Raw genomic sequence first — 27,491 nt, forward strand, 5'->3', positions numbered from 1 at the left:
GTTTCCTTATTTATGAGCATGCAAAGTTATTTTGCTATTGCTGATGAGTCTACAGGGAACAAGACAAACATGGCGGCAGCCCGATAAAGGTCTACATTCTATACGTACGTTTCCACCCGTGTCCACGATCTCGATCAGCCAGATTTGTGTCCGGTCCGTCTGAAGGGCTGCCATGTGACTGATGATCTCACAGTTCTGATCCCGGCGCGTCACGGCGAGGTCTACGCAGAATCCCGGCATCAGGTAGGTGGCCAGCTGCGCTAGTAGGCCCTCGAAGGTGAAGTAAGGCGGTGCGTTGAGGCGGTAGGTCAGCTGAAGGCGCCGGCTGTCGATCTTGACCAGTACGTCTCGCTGCAATGTAGAGGAGGATTAGAAAATCTGACAAGAGATCCGTTTCACAAGAAGTAACTGCTGACATGTGCATTGCAGTTAAGAGGCACTTGCTTCCCCCCGGAAAAAAATGAATAATTTTACCGAGGCTAAAGAGAGGAAGAAAATAGATGAAAGGGACGTAATCACCAGTTTGCTTAACAGAAAAACCTTACAATTTACCTTTTTGTGTACTTTTAATGGCGTACTGATTTGCAACTGATGTAGTGCTTCACATCCCCCCTGAAAATTGGACTCACGACGCTCAAGATTGCGAAGCAGAAAATCTTTTCATTTTGTGGATGGCAAAAACACCCTTGTATCTAACAAAGAAAAGTGAAAAACGCAGAATGGCCCTCAACTTTCGGAATTCTCGTTTTCCCTTTTCCCTATTTAGGCTATGCCTACATGCACGATGTTATTCCCGTGATTTATTTCGGAATTTCTCATTAAACCACCACTCTTTGGGTGCTATTGCATACTTTCCTGCTGATGATTTTTTTGTGTATTTCATGGCGAATTTCTTATTTTAATTTACCCAGCCTGACAAATACTACGAGAGCGTTCTTTTCAACAGTCAATTTTGTAATAATCCAGGCGAAATAAGACCACCCCGCGAGCTGTTCAGCAGGCCAGATCTGTTTTGTTGATGAACCCTCCACAGGGAATGCGACAAACAACCTGACGGAATCGGTCAGGAAAAAACATCTTATTCTTCAAAGCAAATATATCCTCGCCTCTAGTGTTATTACGCCGAGCTGGATTTCTTTCCAAGGACAATAATACATTGGATTTCGTCGGCTCCACAGTTATATATAGTCGGCCTTTTGAGGGTGTCTATCATTTGATATACATGATTAAAAGGATTTTAAGGATTACGCCTCCACAAAGAAAAGTATAATTGGCTTTGAAGAAAGAATATCCTCCTTCCACCCACCCCCAAAGAGCCCGGTCGCTGTTGGTATAATACTTATAATTACATGACATTCCAAGCAAGAGATTACTCAGACAGCGAGATTTGGAGGCTGCCTGGCGCTACGGAATCTTCAAAAGAACTCTAATTCTCATTACAGATTTCCTTCAAATCTTCTTTTCTAGTGGATATTACTTATTGAAAATGTCAAAGATAGTGGGTTTTTTGTACGCCAGCCTGAAGTGACAGGATGACTTTGCAGACAGCAGCCGTGCTGGTTTGTGTGTCTGATGTTTGTCTGGCCGGTGAAAATTTGTTAATCGATAGGCCAGTCATGATACATGTTTGTACTCACTTGGTTGGTTGGTCGGTTCTTTAGTTGGTAGTCAGTGTCCTTGTATTATTTTTGTGCTTTAGATCTGTTTCGCTTAAGTGACTTTGGGTCTCAAAAATGAGAAGTTTTAGTATACGTTTTACTGTGTCAAGGGTCATTTTATATAGACCTTGATATATAAAGTGCTTGCTAGGTACGTCATGCTGTTGGCCCGGATGGTTTGCCCAACCATTCACGGCATGTCTTGACAAACATCCCGTCCGCCTCTAGTGGACGGTACCAATGGGTATCTTATGCATGCCAATGCAGAGGACAAGTACAATGTGATTTCTCATGAATTACAAGTAATTAAATATTGAATGTGCCACTCAATGTATTACTTGAAAGACATTTTAGCTCGTCCTCACTTTTCTGTATGCAGTCCTGTGAAGTTATTGATGTGCATTTGTAAAAGGGTTTTGTTCCGCTGAACTTAATGCCATTAAATACGGGCGATTCACAATAGCGCGTTGGCCAATCACAACGCGCGAAATTTGTCGACCCTTTCCTAACGTGCATTGGGTCGACAAATTTCGCGCACTGTGATTGGCCAACGCGTTGCAAATTCTTGGGGGCGCGCTATGGTGAAACGGCCGTTTTAAGCATCAATGGGATGGCGTTATTTTACTGCAGTACAGCCGTATGCACATGTTAAGAACGTGCAAAGATACTGTCTCAGGACAGAATCAAGGAAAAGTTCAACAGCGTGTATGGCCTATATAAGAATCAGAAAGAACTGTAAAGTGGTTCGCATACACGAGCTACATGGCAGAATGGTTGTCATGTCGCAGAGTCTGACGTGGTATTTCTCGTTCTGTGATACTTACTGCATGGATGGGTTCTTGGGGAGATCCGGATTCTTCCGTGTACTCGGGAGCTGGAAGTTTCTGGTAGCTACCCGGGGGCAGCGAAGCGAATGGGTTGCTATAGAGGTGCGTCTCCGATCGTTGAGCGTGCCAAACCCCGTCCGCTACAGCCTCGGGTATCTCGGCCGCGTGTTTAACCGGACGGTCATACTGGTCACGGAGTCCCTGACCGTCGGCTTGGCGGTGATCTTCTTGGCCCTCATGTCTCGGCCCTTGGGGGTCGGCTTGGGGTCCTTGGCCGCCGCTGGGATGAATTGGGTGATCTCCGGACAGGTGGCTGGGGTCGCTGGGGGCCCCCCGTGGATTGGTGGCCGAGGGCCGCGTCGGGCGTTGCCCAATGATGCCCAGAGAGTCGTTGACAGCGTGCGGGGAGAACAGGTCCGGTAGGAGGGAACTGGAGGGCGGGGGTTGGAACGGGGGCATGACATTGAAGACTTGCCCCGGGCTTTGCTTGTGACTTCGCTTTCCCCGCCCGTCCCTCATCAGGCGGCTCCGGTCGTAGCCTCCGAAGGATAAGTCAGCCGTCTCTACCACTGGCTTCCTGTTGTTACGAACAGCAGCAGCGTAAGAAGAAGCCAGATACGCCCGGTTGTCAGTTTCACTGTTGGAATCACGACCAGCCTAGTGGAAGAACATTCCCCAAAGAAGATACTGACATACATATTTCGATACTCTAGATTACGGGTGGACTGAACATTGTTTTATTTTGGCATTATTCCTGTCGGTAAGTCACTTGTTAAAATCTGTATTACGGTAAATGGGGTATAAATGATACAAGGCACAAACATTTTGCATCCAATTTTAGCTGCACACATTAACCCAGAATCGTCAGAGCACCCCATTGATGAATGGAATGATCTATAACAAGTTACGTTTGCATACACATCTCATTATATAGCGCAAAGAATTTTTCCCAACACGTGATTTCAAAACAAACGGCTCTCACTTGACCGTAATGAGCATGCTGGAAATCATGTTTTTCTCGATCCACTCTAGCAACGGAAGGTTCTGGTTCGCCATTCTCGTTCGTGTGCGAGTGCGCTACCTTTGCATGTTTCTTGTCGTAGCCTCCAAGCGATAAATCAGCCGTCTCAAAGACTCGCTTCTCCTTGTTCTGCAAATTTAATAAATTTTGATCACAAAACTCTCAAATCAATGCATACACATACATGTATATTAAACTCTGTTTTGATACAAACTGGGCTTACTTTCGTGTGACATTTGTGCACACGCACAGTCTCTTGACGGATCTTACGGACACTGGGAAAAGGTGAAAATATAACCAAGTCGGGAGTGAATAATTATAAGAAAGTACGAGAAACAGTATTCTGCACCGTATTCTCCTTTAATATTGATGAGTGAAGTCCCAGTCATGATGTAAAGGCGGGTACCCTTGCCTCGTTTGATTTTACTCTGTATATCCATGGCGTGATGGAGAACGCGGGACATCACCATCCCTCCTCTGATGTCTAAAAGCCCCTACCTGACTAAAGGCATCTTGGATGTGTCTTTTCTTGTCATAGTTGGCTCCAAATAGCTGCAGATCCTTGTGCCGATGTCTTCGGTTGTACGGTAGGCCCTTTCGGCTGTCAGGGTGACCAGGGGCGTCCTTAGCCCGCGCGGCGCGCACACCGATGACCCCCGTCCAGTTGAACAGGTTCGGGGGAAGCAGATCAGGCAAGACGGAGCTGGAGGGAGGTGGTTGGAATGGCGGCATGCCCTGGAATGTTCGCCCGCTGTTGGGACCTCGCTTCCTACTGCTTTCGAGACCCATGTCAAAGTAGTCAGGGGACGCTAGCACGGCTTGGGCGTTTGTTTTGCTCACCGAGTTTCGAGTAGCCTGGGATAGATTGCAAAAAAAAATACCTTTTTATCCGTCAACAAGAATAACAAGCCATTACGACCGACTATGAGTCCGGAGCTGTATCAAGATGGGACGCAAATTTCTTAGCAACGGGGGTGCCTTTGGCGGGAACGGCACTTTGCTGGTTCACCAACGATGATGAAATACACGCGTTCGGTAGCATTGCTACCAAACAAAATGAACACTCTCCACCATCTACCAACAAAATCAACACTCCCCACCAACTTGGCACTTCTCAATCGATGAGGGGGTGCTTCTGCTCAAGGCTATATACTGATGGCATCGCCCGTGAGTAGAGTGCGGGGATTTGTTGAACTATATCAAGGATTTGTAATGTACATCTATAATGTTTCAAGAAGACAATCAACTCACCCATCTGCTGACCATCACGGGACTAGAGTCGCCCCTAACTTCCACATTTTGAGAAGCAGACCGTCTTCCTGGTCTTCCTTCCAGTTCTAGTACTGGGCGGTCGCCGTAGAGCCAGGCACTCCTCTGCCGGCCGGAGTTGTACGCGGGTGGCTCGATACCCTGGCCTGAACCTGGGTCGGGGCTGGGATGATAGTAGTAGTACTGTGGAACTGACTGGACCAAGATGTCCCGGTAGGGCCTAGCATGAGCGGCTGGGTAAAAGGCAGCCCGTCCTGGAGCTAGTGAGGCCAGCAGGAACAGGCAGGTGGCGAATAGGAGCAGGTACCCGAGTGGCAGGGTCGGAAACAATGGCAACTGAATTCGCGACATTTTGCAAGAATTTGGAACTACCTGTAAATTTTGAAAACAAATAATCAATCAAGGGATTACAGTTGACAATTTGGATATTTAACAGTAAACATTCTACCAACGACACAGGCAATAAAGTCGTTTCTCCATAGTGCACCAAACGAGTTAACTGACTGATTGAGTATATCAGTCGATGATTGGATAAAAATCGTAAAGCATATTTTTTTTCTGGCTTTAAATTACTTATATTATGAACAGGTATAACAACAAACACATTTCGCACATTTGTGAATCATGATTTTTTAAAGACAAAATCACGAATCACGACTAATGCAGCATTTGCCGATGTGTGATTGGAAAAATAATGCATCTCGAAAGATGCTTGAAAGGCATTAAAGACACCGTCGAAGCAGACGGCAAATCCAAAGGCTGCGAAAAAAGGCGGTGGGGAATGATGATTGTAAAATACTTGGAATTGCTCATTGATAACGAAAACGATAATGAAGATGCTTACGAGTACAGGAGGTGCAGTCTCCTAAAAACGTGCGGTTCTCAAGCTGTTGCTTAGCATTTTTGCTCCGTGTACGAAGCAGCCCGCCCTTTTTATGCAGCGGTTTCCAATGTCCCACGAGCCTACTGTCCACAGCTATCCACATGGGCACTGTCTGGTTAAGCTCCGGCCAGCTCGAATAGCCACGAGCTATTGGTCTGGGATTTCGGCGTGCAAATAGTGGGCAGTCGCTAGCTGGTCAGAGTGTTGCGGAGTAGTGTCAATCCCTCGCTATCTCGGAGGCGTGCTCTGCCTTAAGGTATAGAACCGGTATTTCCCAGTGGTAGTTCTTGCCTTGTGTACCCAAGTTACCATCGAGCAAAGTGCACTTTCAGGCCAATTTCCGCAGCCGGGTGAATAACATTTTTTGCGTTTCGTCTTCTTTTCGACAGGTCGAGCCGCTAGCAAACCGGGCCGGGTGAATGAACCTGAAGCGAGGTACCGTCTGTTTGCGGCCATAAGCACTGATTGGAATATTGGAAAGTAACGTCAGAAGTTTTCGCACGTTTCAGCGGAAATAGGGCCTACTCCTCTTCAAACTAAACAAGCCCGAAATCACCTCATGTTACGTGATAGATTACACCGAAATCGAGATAAGTTGTAACCACAACGCCGCTGGTTTTCTGGACAAACACCCACACACAAAAAAAACAGCTGTGCACTTGACACCAAACGCGTTCAGTGCTGGTTTACAGACTCAGGCCTACTGCATCGTTCCAAATTGTAGTTTGGAAGTAGAGCGACATTTTTAATTATCACTCTGGCGGTTTGGGTAGACATTTACGGGGGAAAAAACGGGGCACCTTCATCATCCAGTCAACTAAAATAAAACAAGAAAAACACTCATGCCATCTTAACACTGTTTGCACAATGCGCGAAATTTGTCCACCCAATGCACGTTTGGAAAGGGTCGACGACTTTCGCGCGTTGTAATTGGCCAACGCGTTTCAAACTCTTAGAGGCGCACTATTGGGAATCACCGAATAATTCTTTTTAATGCGCTTTCCTTGAACCGGGAGATTTGCTTCCCTGTTAAAGAGTGTATGGGGTAGCGGATCTGAAGGATATTGTGCACAATGCTTTAAAAGGGCAGCAGATGCCTTTACCGATATCTCAAAGTGTTGGCAGCAGCCAAAAATTTCGTATCGGCTCAAGCTATCATCCGGTGCTTGGATTTGAACACAGGACATCAAGAGAGATGGTGATATACCAGTATTCCAAACCGAACACAGGTTTTAAATCAGAGGTCTGTAACAGAAAAAGAAGGAAAACCACTCACTCATAATCGTTACAAAGTTGACGATATTGAACTTAACGGTTGATACGTCTATCTTTGCTTACCTGATCATATCTGCGCGAGTCGCGCTCTGTCCACTAGACCTCAGTTCATCAAGTCGCTTTCTTAAGATGTCGCAGTGTTACGGACACTTCAACTTTTAAATCGTCGTTCCTTCCTGTCTGTCAAATCTTCTTGAAATGTCTAACGTGGTTAACTTGGCAAGTTGTGTGGGCGGACAGTCTGAAATTCACCAGGGGAAAAAAATCAACCTTTTGGATAATACGTAATAGGATTGGTTTGCATTGTGTAGGGGGAAATCACATTTACGTATATCAACGATCCCGAGCATCAATAATTGAAAGGTGTGTGTCCGCTAGTCTTGGAGACTGTCTTAAATTAAGAAGGTACTTTATTGGATCTTTCTGATCCATGATTAAAATCGAGTTCCACGTCGAAGGATATTTTGTCACGAACAATAATGGGACATGCAGATATTAAGTCCAAAAATAAAGCATCAGGAAAGTCCCGACGACGCCGAGACTTTGTACAGAATTGATGGATAATAAGGGAAGCAAATGGTCATGCCTATGACTGAAGGGGAATAACAGGGAATCAAAAGAAAACACTTGTTTTTTTTGGGGGGGGGGGTTGTTACTCCTGCATTATTAACAGTCGGCTGATGTGAGGGATGAGCCCTCGGTACGTCTCAGGGTAGGTGAGCCAGTGACCGTACGATCGCATGGTGAGTATTCAGGCTGACTCATAAAACGACAATAATACGCATTTTGCTAAGTATGCTTTCAATATGGCACTGTAGAGCTACCATCTACACCTGATTTCTATAAACATTTCAGATTTTTACAACCAGTGGCAGCGCAAGCGGAGACGGTGGAAATGTGTGATATATTGGAGAGCCCACTTTTGAAAATAGCGTGTTTTAGCAAATCACCCCCCCCCCAAGTTCACACTGGATCCCCATCAAAGAAACGCACCCAGTCAGTGACCCCCATGTTTGAGTTCAGTGTTCATTTTTTTATGTTTTGAGCTAGAGAGGTCCACTGACAAATCGCGCAGGCACCTTCAGGGAGTATCATTCATGCATAGTCATTGAGTTCAGCTTGCACAGGCGAGTTGACCCATGGCCCCACCCCCACAAAAAACACTGCACTATATATAAAGCCAGTGGTGTAACCAGGCTCTTCTAAGATGGGGGGGGGAGCCGCCCCTTGCGCCCCCTCCCCCCGGCTAGCCATGGAATTCAGCGCCATGGGTCTTAGAAGAAAAGTCCATTCCGTAAATTAGAGAGTAGAGGCCTGAGCGTGGGCGCCTTTGTAATAATCTTCCGTATTGGTGTCTGCAAACTGTCAACTTGGACTCCCAATGTGGGCCCAAGTTTCGACAACTGCACGCCAGCGTCTGAGCGTCACAGAAGTGGCAGTCGTTCGATGTGTGACGACAAACAGAAAATACGCCCACGATCGAAAGGGCGCGGGGCCGTACAGATTTAGATGTCTTCCTAATCAACAGGCTGTGTACTGCGTGCACGACGCAAGACGTGGTCCCCCGAACTTCGTAGTTATATTGACACATGGATAAAACGACCGGATAGGGGAGGATTAGCGCCCTCGCCTGACAAACACGTGAAGGCGTTATCATACGCATTTCCGGCAAACAAGATTGGAGCTTCTTGCAAGAAGAGCTGGATGGAACAATGTGTGGGCTTATTATTAACGTGTACCGGCCAGAGGGATCAAAATATAAAAAGCAATGACCCAAATGCAAAACAGAATGACGTTAGCTTCGAAAGAAATTTTCTGCTAACGGCTTCTAGCCAGAAGAGACAATGTCTGCATTTCCGGATTGGACTTGCATGCCGTAAGGCACATTTCCATAATTGATGAATTCGGCCATCAGTGGTGGCACCATACGACTCGTTCCATGTCTTTTCACGGTAAATTCCATTCAAATTGAGAGGCACGAGATATTTAAGGAAAGCAAGCACAATGTGTTCCTGACATTAATCGTTATTCACGATCAACTGTATTCACGATGGACATATTCATTGTATGTTGTCACCACTTCAAGAGCTTTAAAATTCATAGTAGGCCCTAATCGCAACACGCAGTGCAACTGTCGAATTTGTAACTCTGAAATTAGTTTCTCCAAAAGCTGATTAGTACTAGAAAGCAAAATATTCAAATGGCAAGAACAACATAAAATCACCAAGTCGACAACTCGACTCGGTGACAAGAGATATCAACCTCTCTATCAACTCCGAGCTAATTGAATTAAATGCGAGGGCTATGTTTACATTTCGACCACGAGGCTGTGAATAAGTTAAAAACTGATTTTGAACATTTTTTCCTGGCCGTCTGTGGGTCACATTATCACATTCATTTTGACAAATCGAGCGTTACACAGAGCAGAATATCGAGACTGACCTACAAACCGAGTTTCTAGAACATTCAGTCGACGTGGAAAATATTCTGACGAGACTTGCCTTATGGAAGAGGATTTTCACAGACCTCAAAGCTCCCCGGGAAGCATTCATTTTTGGGGTTTCTATGTTGGAGGTTCGACATCTAATGCATATTTCATGTGCACCATGCTAGCAGATGCTTTATTAAGCGCTGGCAGACCAGGCTAAGGTACGGGCAGAACTGGATATATTAGTCTATAAAGTTCTCTGCATGCCAAAAAATAGTATTTTCTACAATTCCCTCTGAACATGTAAGTGGGTCTGACAGGTGAGTTCTCAAGCTACACACAACAGATGCGCAAAGAAATCAACCAGACATTTAAGGAGCAAGTTTCTTCCAAGATTTCCTTTATGCCACTTTTTTTTCCATACAAAACACACCAAAGTATCTGTTAAATAAAAGGCATGCCTTGCAGGGGCTGATCATCTCAAAAAAGACGCAAAGCTAGTGAACAAATAGATGCAAACTCACACTCTGTGGTTAATATTTTTAGACTGTAAAAGCAAGCTTGCAGATTGCACAACGATGCAAGGAGATTTTAAAAAAACAACTCTGTGATTAATTCAAACATTTTCAGTCTGTCAACAACTTCAAGTTGTTGAGTAGTTTCTTTTTTTTTACAGCAAATAGCTTTCAGATGTTGACAAATAATAATTTACAATTATCCACGAGAACGTGAGGAAAAAATGTTTACATCTACATTTACACATTTTGAGTTCAAAAAAGTGGGTCACATCTGCAAGTGGTACCAGGGGTCTCAAAACCAGGCATCGAGTCCTTTGTTGTGTCTTGAGCAAGACAATTTACAACTTCACAAAAATTCCCTCCCTATGTGAAACCTAAGTAGGTTTAACTGCCAAGGTTGGGAATTCCATACATGATGGAAAAAAAATTGATTTTATTTATCTTCTCTTGTCAGGTACGTGTCTGTGGACAGCTTCTCCAAACTTCTGAAGTCTGAAAATTCCAGTAACAGTAGGCAGGGCTGCATCTTTTGAACAGCAAGTTCAATACAGGTATGTCAACGTACAAGTTGCTATATAATTCTGGCCAAGTGCATATCACCGTGAGGTCCCACTCTCTGCAGATTCAGAGCACAAGTACTCCCTGACCAACGACGAAGAGGCACTGACTATTAAAACTGTATTGGCATCGAGCCCAATGCCCACAAGCAACCATACAGCTATGCCAAAATCGTCTGCGTTAAGTCAGCCTCAGGGGATGATATTGTTAGATGACCAACGGCTACTTCTTTTGTTCAGGGCCCCTATGCTGGGCTTTAGAACTCCTACTGAAAAGCTCTGTGTGAACCATTCCAAAGATCAATGGTTCCTCCTGGAATTGATGCAAGCCGTGCCGCCATTTCAATTATGGCCTGACGCCAGAGAAACTCCGAGTACTCAAGGGCCGGCTCCATGAGATGAGTTGGCGTGGGATAATGAGAAGACAGCCTACACGGGCAACGCGTTAGAAAGTGTCTTGCTGGCTGCCGCTTTGCAGAGCTTAGAGAAAAACTTCAGTCCTGTCTGGCCGCCCGGAATGTAACTCACAATGTACCTGCAGTACAGAGGTATCCCAAAAAAACTTCATTTCTCAAACTAATTGATAGAAAATGCAGAACCGATGCTATACTTTCAAGAAGGGGCTCTGTGGTGTTTTCCACCGCAACTTCAATAAGTAAACAATAACAAGACAGACTTACCAGACTAAAGCAATAATTTGGAAAACGGCGCAGATAACTGTGGGTAAGGTTGACTGTCTCTGTGAGAGAAAAACAGAAAAAAAAAGGAAACAATGTCAAGCCTCACAACGGACAAACAGTTCAAGCATAAAAAACACACGCATTTCCAGTATTTGCATAACCTGAGGCTTCCCTATCCAGCCCCCCAAAAAATTGTTTTAGTATTTTCACAAAAATGCAAAGGCCGCCCTGGTGCAATCAGACATGTTTCTCCTACACTTGAGAGAATATTTGTGAAAAAGAAGTTTGCTTCATTGAAAATAGTTGTAACAGTGAACTCACCATCAAGGAAAAATACAGTGTTAGGAACATTGACGTGAAGTAGATGACAGTGAAGGGTAGCCTGTCTGACGAGAAGAGGTGCTTCAGGTGGTACCAAGGACCCCACAGGAGGGAGAAACTGGAAACCGATAAGATTTTATTTCATTGCCAAGGTCAGATTTCCCCCAAATAACACCACCCCATCCCTTCCTGATCCTTGGAAATCCACCAGGTGGTATAGTTGGATTTTGCAGGATCCAGGAAGGGACAGCCTACGCCACTTTCACTTTACATGAGGCTTGATGCCAAGGGGACTTTCGAGAGAAAAGTAAGCCCCATTTGGCTCCCTCAGAGTGTTGAATGTTGGATTTCATATGGAAAAGTCCCTACGAACATAATTATTGCATGTTTGACTCAACTGGCTGTGGCTATTAGTAGTAACACACTTTTCCATGGAAGTGGCCACAGCCGCTAGCCAGTGGCCTTCAGTGGCATCTGGGTTGTTTCTAGCCACAGTAGTAACTTTCAGACACACAAGGTAGTCAGGGCGTACATCAGGACTGTCAAGTACATGTATCAAGTCAATTGAGAGTGCTGTTCATAATATCTAGCAGCTTTTTGGTATGCCAGTAGCGTAAGGTTCTACCAGTGTCCATACCAGAGAACAAAATTCTATGCCTCTCTGATATTAAATCTCTGTTCATGAAATCAACCATGCCACATTGGCGTAAAATGTTGATGTCCAACGTGGCTCCTTGTGAAAACTGTTCCCACTGATTACACGCAAACCCCTTAGCCTGGACTTCTTACCCTCCCAAACCCTTTAAAAACCAGTGGATTTTGAAAGATCCTGTGGGAAGGAAAATAAAGCCGAGACTTACTTACAGTTTTCCCGTTTTTCATTGATTTAGCAGGTTTCTGCAAGGTTAAAATGCAAAAAGGCACCTGGGTGGGGGGAGTTAACAACCTTGCCAGCATTCCACTTTTCACGAGGTGTCTACCTGCTTATGGTGAACAGGCTTCCCATGGTGTACAACAACGCAAATTTCCGAGCTCGCAGGACAATGAATGGGGCATAAACAGCAGCAAGACCAAAGCAGAAAGCCCCTGCTACGATGAAAGTCATGAAGCCCAGGATTCTCTGTCGCTTACTCTGAAATAAATGCCAGGCGGACGAGAAAAAGTTGCCAATTTTGAAATACTTTTCACTTGTCCTGTCCATCAACTCAACTTTCTTGGCATTTCATTCTCAAGGAAGTGGGATGCAAAAACCGTCTACACATAAATGGTATACACCATCAACTACAAAAAGGGAAGTAAGTTGGAGATTTCAGGCAGAATCGACCTGTCGTGCAGAGCGATCGTGTGATCTTACCAATTGTCAGAACCAGCCCAAGATAAAAACCTACCAGCGTTGGGCAGAAGGGATCCTTCTGCGCCTGGTTGAACCAACCATTTCCATCATCCTCCGCCGGTTTGCTGGCAACATCCCCTGCCAACATCTTCTCCCCTTCACCCCCTTCTCCTCCATCACCACTCCCCCTCCACCAGTTGGTCATCGTGTTCAGCGTCCGTTTCCCAGACGCCGCAAAGCCGCCGCTTTCTCCTGCCCCAGATGATCCGTTCTTAGAGCTTGATAGGTACGACCTTAAATCTGCATTCAAGTTAGCCATTGCTAAAGAAAAGTACACAGCTTGACTCCACGGGCACAGGGAAAAATTCTGCCGAAATATCAACTAAGAAAAACTCTTCCCAGGTACATTCTTATCAACTGGAACTCCATTGCACTTCTATTTGTTCAGTGTATCTTTATATCAAAATGACGGCGAAAGTCAAGCACCAATAATTGTCACAAAAATTGTAAAAGTGCATCAAAAGGGCAAGACGTGTTCACGCATAACATACAGCAACTAACTCATGTTCCAACTCATTCACCTGGAGGGTTTCGATCTTGTGGGGGCGCTCTACTACGTGTAGGTTTAGCCAGGCATCTTTCCAACCCCAAATTATTAAGTTAATAAAAGATTACAGGTACCAGTCGGGTCGAAAAACCAAAATGGCGACCACCAGTAACACGGATGATCAAGAAGCTGTCGAATTTGTCCCGGAAAGTGACGAATTGTTTCCAGGTGTTAAAGATGTAGCCACTTTCTCCCAGGTACATCTAAAGCTTAGGTCATTTGTGGTGCCAGTAGTAATGTCCAAGGTCCATTCTGTTACGCTGGGAGAACATTACTCGGGCGGAGGTCATGGAGGTTGTCGTGGTTCCATTTTTATTGCACTCAATTCGTGTCTGGGCATGCTGGGCAAAGGGCAACCGTCAGAGATTTGCACGCTTTTTCTCAGTTTTGCTGCAACGTGTTAAAAATAACTGAAAATTCTTCGGTATAGTGTGAAAGGGAAACAGTTCCATATACAGACACCACTGGACAACTTGTGCACAAACCATGAGCATGATGAGACTGGTCAGAAAAAAGATATATATGAATTGAGAGATGGGCGCCTTTTGTCTTTTTGTCTCACAGCAAACCCTGGGTCGACTGATGTTAGCAACGAAGGCTGCACATGCCCTCCCTCCGCACGGCGATGACTATGACTTCTACTCCAGCTACGAGACTTTTCGCCAGTACTGCCACAGCCAGTCTGAAAGACTTCTGCAGAAGTAAGTTTGAGGTTAAAAGGGGCTGAATCATGTCTTTCCCCCGTTACAGGTACATTGCTACAGGTATAGGCACAGTGGCATCAGGGGTTCTCGGGTTTTTCATCAATTGCCATCGGTTATCATTCAGCTCTGTAGACACAGGTGCTGCTCAGGTTTTAGAGATTAATAATGGTAATAATAATGAATTTTTAATGTGCCAGCTTCAGCAACATGCTGTTTGAAGGTGCAGTGCAATTTAACATTCTTACTAAAACTTGTTTATATAAATACATATTAAATAACTCAAAACAGTACATCAAAAACAGGTTAACCCTAACCTTCCCCAACCACACAGAATTAAACAGTAGTAAAGTGTTGAATTCTGTTACAGGGATAGGTCTGGTAGGCCCATAACAGCTGGCTTTTGCATTGGGTATGGCATACCTCAGAAAAACAAAGTCCAACAGCCTGTGTGCACCAAGTCCCATATGGGTGTTTAACTTTGTGTAAATGGGGAAGGTTAGGGCTAGCAACCCTTGGGGGTTAGGGTTAAGTTGAAACAAATGATTTACAAAGTCATAAAACACATTAAAACAAGGAAAATTAAAATTAAGATAATATTACAATAAGGTCAGGTGGAACAAAACGACCACCACAACAAACCCACCAGCCATTCATGTCTGTGTCTGCTATATGATACAGAGCATTCAACCCCGCCCCCCACAAGTATATACACAAGTCATATCAAAACATACTGAGGATTAAGAACTTCAGCTGAAGCAGTTTCCGACTTTAGTGGAGGTCCATTTTCCCCCATACTGGAATGGATTCATCCTCTTTGTACCCATTCTGTTGAAGAAGCAACACTGTGTTCTTGTATTTCACACCTGGAACTTGACATTGTTACATCGTGGAGTGCCGTGGCCTTGAGGTGAAGAGCATGGGATTCATAGTCAGCGGGTAAAACCACAGGTTGCGGGTTCGAATCCAGCCTGGGGTCATGGTGCGTGTGCCCTTGGGCGAGGCACTTTGCCACTCATTGCTTCTCTCCACCCAGGAGTAATTGGGCATCTGTGAGGGCAGAGATGGTTATTGGGGTTGATTTAGCTGCTTTGCGCCGAAATGGCAGCATCGAGCTGTATACTCTCCAGGGAGTATTTGGAATGTTTCATGGGCCCAGTGAACAGGGATAATAATAATGGAATTATGCCTTGATCAGTTTTCCAAATACATGTAAGTGCGCCATAAAAATCGATATTATTATTATATGAACCTATTTGTGCTTGGTACAAAAGCTAAAGTGTTGTCACGTAAGAAATTGCATTTGCTAGAGTTAAAAGTACCTCCCTTTGTTATATTTGCAAATAAGATTCTCTTTTGATAGTTACATGGACAAACTGATATGGAAGAAATTTGGTGCAATTTATTTTTCGTGCTTACACCATTTTGAGGTGGGTATTCTTTGTCTTTTTAAGTGTCTCCTTTATTTGATTGACGTGCAATTTTTTTTTCCAATTTAACAGCATCAATGGCCTCATGCATCTCCAAGGCAGTAAAGCGCATCTGACAGGGGGAAGCTCTGCCCCTGAGCTTGAAGACAAGACGGATGCAATCATCGAGACAAATGACACCATTCTTGAGAAAGTGGTGAGGGGTTCAACTTCCTAACCAGATCACCTGAATTTACAAGTCTTCAGTAATCTCGTGTAGTTTCTGTCCCTTATTCTGTCACTAACGTCTTCAAGTTGTGGTTTTCCGTCCAACCAGGGTCTGCTCCTGGATGAAGCCACCGGACTGATCAAGCCAGGCAAGGCAGCTCTCCCCCCAGGCTCCCAGCCCAAGGCTCCTCCCAAGCTCATAGTGGCCAGCTGGAACCAACAGGTGCGTGGTACAAGCCCTCGAGCTGTCGGTGAAGACTCCTGAATTCTATGCTAACCTTTAAGTCAAAAGAGTATCACATTGGATTCCTTCTGAAATTCCTTGGAATCTCTTTACATTGTGTGTGGTATTTCGCAGGACTTTGAACCTTAGCATGAATGCCATTTTTTTACTTCTCTCCCCAGAGTTCTACAGAGTCACAAAAGGGTCGATCGTTTCACCTCATGCATGCCAAGAACATTTCCCGACCGCAGCTGAAGTTCAAGGATAAGATCAACAACAGCAACACACCGTTTGTCCCAATCATCACCAGCAAGCCAAACGCCTTGAAACCGCTCAATAAAGGTACATGACACTAGAAATGCTTGTAGAAAGTTCAAAGGCCAGGCAAATTTATTTTCGCTGGGGTGAGGAGGACTTTTTTGGACCTTTTTTAAAGTTTGCAAAGTTACATCAAAAGTGTCATAATATTCAAATCAAGAACAAATACCATTTGTGTTCATCCATTTTAATCCATTTTTTTTGTGGCGAGTGAGTGAGAGTTTTTTAACTCTGGGAAGTTTGAAGGTTCCAGTGGAAATGTTCATGTTCAAATTAAGAGCAGGAACCATTTGTGTTTGCCCATTTATTAAAACTCATTTCTTCTCTACTTGTGCTGTGATTCCCGTTGTGCAAACCGAGTGAAATGATGTGGTTTCGTTTCTTATTGTCCCACCCAGCGTTATTGTCTCCAAGCAAAAGCAAGTCAGAAGGCAAAGACATTCCCGATGCAGTCTCAGCCTTCATCCATCAGCAGCGAGTGGGAACTGATGAAAGTGAAGACATGTAGGCCACAAACAATGTTCCTCTGAATTATTTATGTAACATTGTTGCCAATTGGCTAATGCGCTTTCGAAGAGGCTCCTAGACAACGATAACGTTGGATATTTATAAAGGGCACATATCCACCATTACTGATGCTCAGTTGCGTTTAAAATTGTTTCCATCTGTCTGGAGTTACCGACTACTATTGAAGTGACTTTTGCCACCCTTAATTGTTACTCATTAACATCATTTTACTCCCCTCCCCCACCCCAGTACGGCCCACCCCTACCAGTATGAGCTGGACCACTTCGTTCCCGACCCCTCCATGCTTCTCCCCGTGGACTCGCCCTCTTACGAACCCCTTGACACAACCCCGCTCACGCTGGTGGACACAGTGGAGCAGTTGGAGGAACTCAGTCGGACGCTGGACTCGCTGAATGAATTTGCCGTTGATTTAGAGGTGCGATCAGTCTGCTGATGAGTGGACGACTTTGTCAGTCTGTCTTTACTTGCCCTCCCCACCCAGTTTGCTTTTTATCTTTTTCACCTTTGTGTCAATTAGTCACTGTCTTCAAGAACACCCTTTTATTCTAATTTGCGAGGTAACTAGGAAGCCCAAGTTCATGTTGTGTTTCTCTCCATGGCTTGCAGCACCACTCCTACCGGTCATTCCAGGGTTTCACCTGCCTCATGCAGATCTCGACGGGTCGCCATGACTACATCATTGACACACTGGCTCTCAGAAGTGAACTGCAAATCCTTAACAACTCCTTCACCAACCCAGCCATTGTCAAGGTGATCTGTCTATTAACAGTTCGCTGCAATCTGATCTGGTGGCCTTGCAAAGACTGTGTATTTATACACATTCAGCCAAGTCCAAATATTTGGCTGTGGCTTGGAATTACACACAGGTCTACGGTAGTGGCCTGAGCCACTTCACATAGAGTCATGTGTAATGTCAAACCACATCCCTGGCTCCAACCAAAAAGCCCATTTGTGAATTGAAAAAATCTCTTGTTTCATGCCGACGGATGTTTGTTTAAAAATTGTGATCAGGTCTTCCACGGGGCTGACATGGATGTGGAATGGCTGCAGCGGGACCTCGGCCTCTACGTGGTCAACATGTTTGACACCGGCCAGGCCTCTCGCATCCTCGGCAAGGCCCGAAACTCCCTCGCTCACCTGCTCCAACTCTACTGCGGCCTGTCCCCTGACAAATCCTACCAGCTTGCTGATTGGAGGATAAGGTACGTGCTGCATGCACAGGTTGGAAGATGGCTCTGCAAAATCTGTGAAGACCAGTGTGACAGCTTAGAATTCTCAAGTGTTAAATGACAGCTTCTCTGACCTCTGACCTTTGCAGACCTCTGCCCCAGGAGATGATCAGCTACAGCCGTGCCGACACCCACTACTTGCTGTACATATATCACCGTATGAAGAACGAGCTGATCGAGAGAGGTAACAAGGCCAACAACCTGCTGAAGCAGACCCTGGAGCAAAGCAGACAGGTCTGCCTCCGGGTAAGAGAATTTTTGTCACTGGCTTTGGTTTCAGTCCCGAGAATCATCGTTAAAGGTTCCAGACTCGGGAGATCCTGGTTCACTCTAGGTCTCATTATCTGCTGCAAGAGCATCACACTGAGGCGTGGTTCCTTTCTGCTTTCGTGCTTGAATACGCCCTCACTGGTGACAAATGGAGAGGCGGGGGCAACATGTTAATTACTCTGTACGGTAGACACCTCATCAAGCATGTTCAAGTACACCTCATACGAGGTCATTGCTTGCTGGAACATTTGCTCTCTTTATCATCAACGGAGGCCCCACACCGAGAGTTCTTTCCATTGAAGTTGACCCTTTGCAAGTGTGTCACATTGCTAAAACTGTCCAGTCTTTGAGTCGTCACAGAATTTTGTCTTTCTCTCTTTTTAACTACAGCGCTACAAGAAGCTCATTTTCACAGACGATTCCTACCTAACTCTGTGGAAACGCAGCAAGAAGTCCTTCAATCCAAAACAGGTAGGTAGCGGAAGTGTCCATCCTTTGCTTCTCCTAGAGACGATTGGAAGCCTTCATCAATAGGGTCAATCATCTCTTCGGTATTAGGATGTAATCAAGCTCTTTATGTCTGCAGAGGCATGCAATGCCGCCAAGTTGGGAATCAGACAAGTTGGAAAGACCTCAGACTTCGGACCAATTTGCATAAGTGTCACAGGTTGAAGGGTTTGTAGAAAACAGGCCAGTTTGAAACTTCGTAAATTTGTCGACCCATGTTATAGTAGACCTATGTTTTAATATGCAGTACGAGGCACTTAAGCTGCTGTATGCTTGGAGGGACCGGGTAGGAAGACAGGAAGACGAAAGCACAGGCTACGTCCTACCAAATCACATGCTCTTCCAAGTTGCCGAGAATCTTCCAAGGTGAGGTGTCACGAACTGTGTCAATCCAGTCAGGTTGACATCGCAGACTCTGCTCTCCCCGCTTTCAAATACGTTTAGATTCTCTGTCATTGAGCCTCAGCTCACCACACATGCTGCGTTTTTATTGGCCAGTGTTATCCTCTGCGAGCGGAACAAACGAGGGCATGTTTTTTTGGTACTCAACGCATAGGCGCGCCATAATGCGCGCAAGTTTATGCGCGTTTGACGCGGAGCACGTTGAGTACGCGTAACTAATTTACTTTAGCATGTATGGTCTTGTATACATGCAGAACGCGTGCAGGAACCTGCTTGTAACCACCTGTGTTTCTTTTCCCCGAATAGGGTGCACTTCAGCTCGGGACAGATGTTGGACAATAGTGAGATTTTACGGGGCAGTTGGTGCTGCAGACACGATCCTTTTATATTTCTGTAGTTACCCGCTTTTGATGAATGTTAAATATAATTTCTGTTGCCATAGTTAAGGGGCCTCTTTATACATGCGTTTAAAGAATGCCTTGTGTCTATAAACTCTTTAACTGCGAGGGTTGTTCATTCAGAATGTTCAGAAGCAAAACCTGGCTAATAGATGGGGGCATGGAATGGACCAAAAATGTTCTTATGAAAAGGTAGCCTTCAACAGTTTTTCCATTCTTGTGATGTGTCCACCAGGGAGCCCCATGGAGTGTTGGCCTGCTGTAATCCCATCCCCCCGTTGGTGCGACAACAACTGAACGAGGTCCATCAGCTGGTCCTAAAAGCCAGGATGTACCAAGGCCGCATCAAGGTAGGACCAACCCTCAGTATCAAGCGGAATTCACAGGCGTGTGAATTTTTTCTCTGGTTAGCTGATTTCCACACTGTGTTTCTCTCAATTCCTCAATTCACGTGTTGCATTTTTGCGTCTCTTTTGTCCTCGCTACTGTCCTCAGAAACCGAGCCCAAGTCCCAAGATATTTGCCTCCCCATCGTCACCAATGGAGACCCCTACCCCAATCAAACAGACCCCTAGACCACTAAACAGTCTCCTGTACTGTCCTCATGACCCTACACCACAGCAAGACGTCCCAGACCAAAATAACAGTAAGTATTATGTAAGAACTCACAATTTTACAACACATAGCTTACACCTGCCCAGCAAGAGTCAAATACCACATTTTTTTCTCGAATGTCCAATCAAAATCAAGCTTAACATGAATGATTCATTCAGTGGTTGTGAAATTGGGTGTTTTTAACCACTTGCTGCCGGGTGTAATTTGAAGTTACGTGACGTAAAACCGTGTGATTTTCAAGATTTTCCATTTTCAAAATTCTTCATAAAATTATAGCTTCATTAACTGGACAATTACACCCACACGAATGACTGTCTGGTGACTACTCTAATCTGACAGGCAACCTCCATTGATGCCCATGTATTTCAGCCAGGCCTGCTGCCTTGTAAAGAGAGCCCAGATTGTGTGGTGTTATGTAATTTTGTTTTGTTCCCGAAACTGGCACAGTGCATTTTTAGCATCATTTCAGTAGGGGCCAGATTAGCATGCAGTGGTATTTCATCGCTCATCCCTGGAGCACTGGAGCACTTTTGTCCCTGTGGTAATCCGCTCGCGCGGAATGCCACAAACAGTGGTATAATCTTTCAAAACAATGACAGATTTCCCCCACTATTGACAGCTGAAAAAATGTTAGCAATGCCCACTAGCTCAGTCTTTGGTTCCGAGTACGGTCTTTTGTTACGAGGCCTAGCTCTTTTGTTCAGTTTCAGGCTCCCCGGCTTCGTGTATAAAGCCTGTGTGCCTGAAACCGGGCACCCCATCAGGAAATGGTTATGACTCCAAAAATTGGCAAGAAATCATAAATTTTCCTTATGCATTTGAAAGTCACACACTTCAGAATGTAGCTATCGTCCCAGAATTCAATTTATAGACACCTTTACTGTCTTTGTTCCTGTGTGAATGTGACATGGAAGAAAGCTGCCCAGCCTCGTTGCATGCTGGTCCTTTGGTCCTATTGAAGAGGCATGGGTGAAATAAAAACTGACTTGGAGCCATTGTCCCATTTCCTCTGCCTCTCCTAGTGGTTCGCTCCGTTCCAGTTGCTCATTACTCTGCTCTGTTTGGGGAAGAAGCCCTCCCTGAAGTCCACCCTGGGACTGTACGGAGCGCCAGCCCCATTATCACAGCCTTCGGCAGTAGCTCAGACGAGGAGACTGACAGAGCCCAGCCGACGCCAGGACAACAGAAAGTGGCACGGCTCAAGTCCATGTTCGTCAACCCATTTGAAATGGTTGGTGAATATGACGTTTTCAAATTCTGATCTGAAATCCTCCTCAGTCAGGCTTACTCCGTGAAAGATATGAACCCGTACGTTGTGTCGTCATCATTCATAGTAACAAGCATATTAACAGGCTTTCATCATGTCTTCATGCTCGTTTGGAGATATTATTTTTAAGTAGGGACATTTAAAAATGTTGACCTTTTAGCAGAGTTGAAACAGATTTGAAAGAAAATGATTCAATTGAAACTATGTCCAAACAAGGCAGTTTCTGATTTATAAATATCAAAAGTTTGAGACCACACTTGTCCCTGTTGCAAAACACCCCAAAAATCTGAAATCAAACATTTTCCCACACTTGAACATCCAATTATAAGGAATAACACGTTGTAATTCCTGATTTATTTTCAAAGAGCAAATCAAATATTCAACTTCTTAGTAGCATCTTTTCAATAATAATTATTAGCCCTGTGGCAGTCTTGCATGACGACTCGTTGAGTCCAGATATTGGTCCAGCATTGGTCTAGTTTTCCTGTAGCGCTCATCTTGAAAGAAATTTGTGTTGATTTTCCCCCGTGGCAGTTTCTTCCTCCGAAGCGCTTGGTCCAGATAACCCCCGCCCTCCTAGAAGCTGACAAAATTAACCTCTTGCCTGCTGGAAGTAAGAGTGGCGCTCCCTCAAGTGGCTCATCGACTGAGGTAACTGTTTTCGTCTAGAAAATGAAAAAGTTGGACAGGATCGTGATTTCTCGAGATTTTTTCCAGATTTCAGGTTTTTTGACCCCAAGATTCAGGACTTTCAGAGGTGTGATCGTTCAGGTTTTGCCACTTTCCTCCGTTATATAACAAATCTAGTGCAACATTACCCAGTCGTCGTTATTTGGACAACTCATGCCATGTAAGCCCTGGACAACCACAGCATGTCATCGTCTGCTGAAGGCTTTAGTTGGTTTTCCATCAACCCTCCAGTCCCACCCCAGGTTTGAGACTTACTTTGAGCCTTCTTTGAGACTTCCTTTGTGACTTTCTTGCAATCGTTCCCACCACTCACAGGTACCTCTTGATACAGCTCTGAGCGTTTGGAAGCTGAAGAAACCTCCCAAGCCACCACCAGCACCAGCGAAGACAGAGACCGCCGCTCTCCAGAACGCCAACAATAACAGAGAGAGTGAGAGCGACACAGAGGGTGAGGCAACGGAGGAGACAGCGGGAAAAGAAACAGGAGGCACATTGAGACAACAGGTACAGTGGAGGGCCTCTCCCCTCAACGTTGATAGAGGACAGAGTGGCCTGGCGATTAATGCTTATACCACTCGTAATCAGAGGGTTGGGGGTTCGAATCCAGCCGTTGGATCATATTTGTGTCCTCTGGCAAGCCACGTCACCCCCACTTGACTCTCTTCACCTAGGAATATAAATGGACATTGGCTTTATCTGGGTATTAGCTGTGATGTATTGGCACTCCATTCAAGGGAATCGAGGTGGTCAATTCATGCTGCTGAAACGGGAGATAAATACTAACTCGATGGACCACATTGGCTTGTGGAAGTCTTCACTGACGTAGGTAAAAAAAGATTGAGTGGAGCAGATTTGGCGCTGGGAGATGATTTGACCTCCTAGGTTTGAATCAGTTTATTGTAAAGCTGTGTTTTTTCCTGTGGCTTTTGCAAGTTCATGTTGCATGCTTTTTTCCTTTTCATGTTAGAAACGAAAGGCTCCTCCAGTGGACGACCCACCAGTGATGACTTATCGACCGCCGGCCAAACGGGAGAAGAAGTCGGACAATCGCAAGGCAAACCCCCACACAAAGAGAGTGGTTGACCCAGGGACATTCAAGCCATTCGACTACAGCGCTGTCAGTGTGCCGCCAGCAAATGGTGAGTGTGGTCATCATGAATGTCGTACGAGTTGTTGTCTTTGCTGTGATGGGCACTGTTGAAAGGAAAGAGACATTACTCCAGTTTAGTTTAGGAGAATCGACACTTACAGTGCCTCAGCCAAAGGTGAGCGACATTATCAGTGTCCGTTCTCCCAAGCCAGTCTTAAAGCACAGATTTATTCCATGTTTTAAATATCTTTTGAGTCGCTCAGTTGAAACAAGTTTGAAAACAACTAACCCTCAACAACTGTTCACAATCCTTTCAATTTCACAGATGGCAGACAGCCTAGCAGTGGCAGAGGAAGTGGGTGGGGCAACCGAGGAGGTGGGTGGGGCAACCAAGGAAGAGGGCGAGGTGATCGAGGAAGGGGCGTGGCCAAGCATTTTGATCCCTTCACTCACGCATCAACACGCGACCGTCCCGAATTTAAGGTGAGAGTTCTTATCAACTCATGTTCACAGCCAGGACCATTTAACTTTTGTAGATGTTCCGGGTGGATACCAAAAAGACGAAAATGGGAACTTTGCAGGAGTAATGCAAGTTACAAATCTGGTCAACCGGATTTGCATGAAATTCACAGAGAAGATACTTTCATCACTCAACTGAGTCACGTTTTCAGCTCTGACTGACTGGTGGCAAGTGACCGTTGTATGGTTTAGAGGCAATATAAATCTATTTGAATGAATGAAAATCTATACTAATGTAATGGAAGGCGCTAGTTTATCACAAACATGACAGTGACTGAGCCTAGGAGAATGTAAAACCAAAACACAAGAGATGTCCTTAAGCAAGACACTTTACTGTTATCGTCTCCTGAAGAAGTTCATTAGTACATGTACCTCTCAGTTGTAGAGCTCTTGGGCATTTTGCCCTTGGCAAAAACTGGAAGTTTCTAGGTAGAATCACGTAGAATCACAGTAACCAAAGTTTTGCCACGGAAGGGCTGCTTTGTAACTTAACGGTCAATATCTTGAAAATATGACCCTTTACGTGATGTGCACTTGTACACACTACACTTTGAAGCTTGTCATTGTCACACACGTGAAATTCAAATTTATACAAAGCGTGCAAACGAAATACCATTTGTTGTTTGTGGACACTGGATTTTTCCCAGGATGCACTGCGAAAAGCCTCCTTGTAATAATAAACCTTTTTTTAAAATTAATTTAGAGCAAGGGGCGACCAAAGGCGCCTCGTGGCTCTGGACAACACAGTGTAACATACACAAAGCACGACGGAGGAAGGTATGTTGGATTTTTAAACAGCATTTCTGTCCAGCCAGCCTTTCTTCACTTTTATCACATTGCTGGGATGGGTCAAAACTTGCAAGATAATGTAGCCAGCAATAAGTCAGATGCCAACTGCAAATAGACTTGGTCTTGGGTCTTTGGACAGCTGTTATCCACCCCCCACCCCGCCCTCTTGCTGCAGTGAATAAAAGATGTTTTCATCATTATTTTTTATCTGATTCCTTTCGTCTCATTTTTGCAGGAATTTCCGAGGCAAACACCACTGGCCAAAAAGATAGAGAGCTCTCGCAGGCAAGCAGCAGGTAACTGCGTATTCAATCTAGTAAATAAAACGATCATTGGAAAAGTGGTCATTGTTCTCTTGGCTGTGGATACGCGTATGGCGCAAATTCACAGGTGGCGCCAAACATTCCTACGGCACCAGTGTCGCTTTGTTGACACTGCCTCACTCGACAGATTACCTGGGAATGTACTCAATGTCTACATAATTGGCAACCCTATCGACACCACACCAACAGCATTATCCTTGTACCTCTACAAAATCAGTGGGGCCTCATGCCTTGGGAAAAGTAAGAGAGGCTGGGTTTCTACCTTCCTCAACCCTACAAAATCCTCTCAAACCTGCTGCTTGGTTTTGAAGGATCGAAAAGAAAAAAACCATCAAGTGGGTCCTTTTTATTTTAAACCACTGAGCATTTTCCATACTTTGGCATAAAAGTGATTCTGTAGCCGTGCTTGTTGTCTCCGAATTTGTCTCCGCGTCCAACATTTCCGTGCAGGGACACGTCTTTAAATCAATCATTTATTTCATACGCACAGAAAGCTTATGGGAACAAAAATATCTGTTTTAGTGGTAGAGGAAGAACAGTTATCATATGTCCACATCCGGCTTTTAGTTGAGTTGACCCTTATCTTATCCGTTCCATTGAGATGGGACCTAAACAGTTAGTTGATGTTTATTGCAGTTTATTTATATCCACTTGATCAAGGAAGAACAGTAGTGCTCCAAAAAAACTCCAAGTGGATTGCCACTCTTTTTAATGGAGAGGGTAAAAAAAGTTACCAAAGTCAGTGTGCGTCAATTCGTGTTTTAGTTTACTTTGATAGCAACATCCAGGCTTTTGTGCTATTTTTAATTAAAATATCGGAGGGGGGCTATTTTCCAATTCATTTTGGTCTTTGGCATTAAAATGCGCTTATCGTAAATAATAATACAATCCCATTTCCTGTTTGAGTTTCTGCTTTGATCTTTCTTTCATGCTTAGTTAAATTTTATGACTCGGTTCGATTGCACCAAAAAGGGAAATTGTCGATGTATTTTAATGGATGGAGGTGCAGTACCAAACTCAGTCTCTAGAGGCCTGTGAAATGAATTGAGCAATCCTTTTCGCCTCTAGCAGAAGCACCCCCTCATCGGTTGAAAAGAGCCATGTTGGTCGGGAGTATGCATTTTGTTGGTAGCGATGCAACCGTAACGTGTGCATTTCCTAGTCATTCGTGAACCAGCGAAGTTCAGTTCCGACCAAAGGAGTCTCTGTTGCAAAGGAAATAGCGCCCTCTCGGGCCAGCTCGAGGCTCATCATAACCTGTAGTAATTTTGTTGGAAGCGTGAGAGTGAATTTGTAAGTACATGTACATGGAATCTCTGCCCAGATTAAACTGCAGATCTTTAATTATTCACTTTGGTGTTATCCTGCCCAATATTTGAGCACAAAACGACATGTTTCACCAGGCTGAGCAAAGTATTAGCAGGAAACCTGTCACCAGACACATATCCTTTCCATGATAGTTTAGCTGGTAACCTATTCCTGCTAAGCAAGTGCATCTTTGTGTTTAATAGTCAGTGTATGCGTTCAGGAAATCTATGAATTCAGCCTTGCCTATGAGTTGAGGGTGGATTGGTGACTGTAACTCAGATAGGGGAATACCTAATTCAAAGGCCGAAAGCAAAGTTTACTTTTTGTTACCTGAACCTTGACATAAAACCTGAGAGTAGAACCAGAGTCGTGAAATACAATTCATTACAAATTAATGTCATTCACGCTGATGAATAAGATGTTTTAACAAATGAAAGTGAAGTAGTCTGGCACCCTCTCATGTTCATAGATTACATTGAGTAGGATAGATTCAGGGAACACCATAAACAGACTTCCCTGTGCATGAATGAGCTCTAACTGAGAGAAAGTGTCACGGCTTGGAGAAACATTTACATGTAAACGCTTTTGTAGCTCAAAGTGCGTGCAGTTATGCCACCTGATGAAAATATACCTGAAGACCGATGAATCCTATTCATTGTGCAGTCATTCTGTTGGTTGGCACCAGAGTTGCAGTAGGTTTTTTTATGACCGTTTTGTAAAGCCGCCCCAAGGAATTAGTCGTTGTCATAAAGGAGGTAGCAACAGGACGACACGACAACTTGGAGCAAGCAAACATCTACAATTGTTTGCTTTTTTGGTAAATCCGTCTGACCTTTATCGGCGCCAGTCTCGCGCTATTTTTTCTATCATAAAAAATTTCAGTCGCTTTCGTCAGTAAAAAAAAAACCAAGACTTTAACTGACAAATAAAATCCAAGTTGCTCTGGGAACTTGCAGTTAGGTCTACGTTTTACGGGTCCCGCACGCTTCAGAACTTCAAAACCAACACCGGTCATGACTTTTATCGTTTCGTCTTCCTGGCACTTGTGTCGAATACAATGTGCCGGGAAGTAATTGAACCTATCCCTGTGACTGCGCACCATAAAAGCAGTGGTATGAATCAAACTTAGGGAGAAAGCCATTCGGTTTGACTTGAGTACACAATCTGGACAAATCCTGGTACATCGCTGCCACACAATGACGTCCTGGTCGAGTGCTTCGGGTCCCGCCCGATCATAAGTAGGAAAAAAACTGTCAATGTATATTTTTCACTCTTTGCTCTGCGTTTTGTAAGCGGTCAA

General features: G+C 44.7%; 3 protein-coding genes across 8 annotated transcripts in view; 1 reads left to right on the forward strand and 2 right to left on the reverse strand.

Annotated features, from left to right (window-relative positions):
• Positions 1-108: 108 nt before the first annotated feature.
• LOC147795260 (uncharacterized) lies at positions 109-5,753 on the reverse strand (the record flags this gene model as incomplete). The annotated part of the gene is made up of 6 exons (XM_087132132.1): positions 5,620-5,753; positions 4,758-5,147; positions 4,005-4,361; positions 3,468-3,635; positions 2,483-3,142; positions 109-351 (listed from the first exon to the last, which is right to left on the reverse strand). Coding segments are annotated over exons 2-6 (1,797 nt in total), but the record flags the coding sequence as incomplete, so codon positions are not given.
• Positions 5,754-9,731: 3,978 nt separating this feature from the next.
• LOC110979176 (uncharacterized) lies at positions 9,732-13,351 on the reverse strand. The gene is made up of 5 exons (XM_022234755.2): positions 12,826-13,351; positions 12,418-12,569; positions 11,438-11,555; positions 11,117-11,175; positions 9,732-10,971 (listed from the first exon to the last, which is right to left on the reverse strand). The coding sequence occupies exons 1-5, from the start codon at positions 13,087-13,089 to the stop codon at positions 10,866-10,868; spliced, it is 699 nt and encodes a 232-aa protein (XP_022090447.2). The 5' UTR covers positions 13,090-13,351; the 3' UTR covers positions 9,732-10,865.
• A 107-nt stretch (positions 13,352-13,458) lies between these two features.
• LOC110979172 (exosome complex component 10-like) overlaps positions 13,459-27,491 on the forward strand; it is a 36,647-nt gene continuing 22,614 nt past the window's right edge. For 5 of the 6 annotated variants that reach the window (XR_015424039.1, XR_015424040.1, XR_015424041.1 and 2 more), the window contains exons 1-21: positions 13,459-13,574; positions 13,942-14,078; positions 15,581-15,704; positions 15,825-15,938; positions 16,121-16,280; positions 16,655-16,760; positions 17,013-17,199; positions 17,391-17,534; positions 17,796-17,986; positions 18,103-18,259; positions 18,674-18,754; positions 19,038-19,156; positions 19,826-19,940; positions 20,086-20,236; positions 21,228-21,436; positions 22,007-22,123; positions 22,478-22,666; positions 23,130-23,301; positions 23,578-23,735; positions 24,475-24,548; positions 24,796-24,856. Coding sequence is in view for 2 of the 6 variants with exons in the window: in XM_022234747.2 (XP_022090439.2) it covers positions 13,473-13,574; positions 13,942-14,078; positions 15,581-15,704; positions 15,825-15,938; positions 16,121-16,280; positions 16,655-16,760; positions 17,013-17,199; positions 17,391-17,534; positions 17,796-17,986; positions 18,103-18,259; positions 18,674-18,754; positions 19,038-19,156; positions 19,826-19,940; positions 20,086-20,236; positions 21,228-21,436; positions 22,007-22,123; positions 22,478-22,666; positions 23,130-23,301; positions 23,578-23,735; positions 24,475-24,548; positions 24,796-24,832 (2,844 nt within the window). In the remaining 4 variants the exon portion in view is untranslated. Of the gene's footprint in view, positions 13,575-13,941; positions 14,079-15,580; positions 15,705-15,824; positions 15,939-16,120; positions 16,281-16,654; positions 16,761-17,012; positions 17,200-17,390; positions 17,535-17,795; positions 17,987-18,102; positions 18,260-18,673; positions 18,755-19,037; positions 19,157-19,825; positions 19,941-20,085; positions 20,237-21,227; positions 21,437-22,006; positions 22,124-22,477; positions 22,667-23,129; positions 23,302-23,577; positions 23,736-24,474; positions 24,549-24,795; positions 26,843-27,491 lie in introns of those variants that run through there. The other variant, XM_022234746.2, reaches the window with a different exon arrangement.

This window comes from Acanthaster planci, unplaced genomic scaffold (genome assembly GCF_054643075.1).
Source record: "Acanthaster planci isolate LZ-2023a unplaced genomic scaffold, COTS_SCS Contig96, whole genome shotgun sequence".
In the NCBI taxonomy this organism is placed as follows: Eukaryota; Metazoa; Echinodermata; class Asteroidea; order Valvatida; family Acanthasteridae; genus Acanthaster; species Acanthaster planci.

What these genes read in the sequence shown, in the direction of transcription:
- LOC110979176 (XM_022234755.2), bottom strand. Translation starts at nt 13,089, where the DNA reads ATGGCTAACTTGAATGCAGATTTAAGGTCGTACCTATCAAGCTCTAAG. An exon ending in AGCCTGTTCACCATAAGCAG is followed by an intron (nt 11,556 to 12,417) that starts GTAGACACCTCG and finishes ATCGGTTTCCAG; the next exon opens with TTTCTCCCTCCTGTGGGGTC. An exon ending in CAAATTATTGCTTTAGTCTG is followed by an intron (nt 10,972 to 11,116) that starts GTAAGTCTGTCT and finishes TCTGTACTGCAG; the next exon opens with GTACATTGTGAGTTACATTC.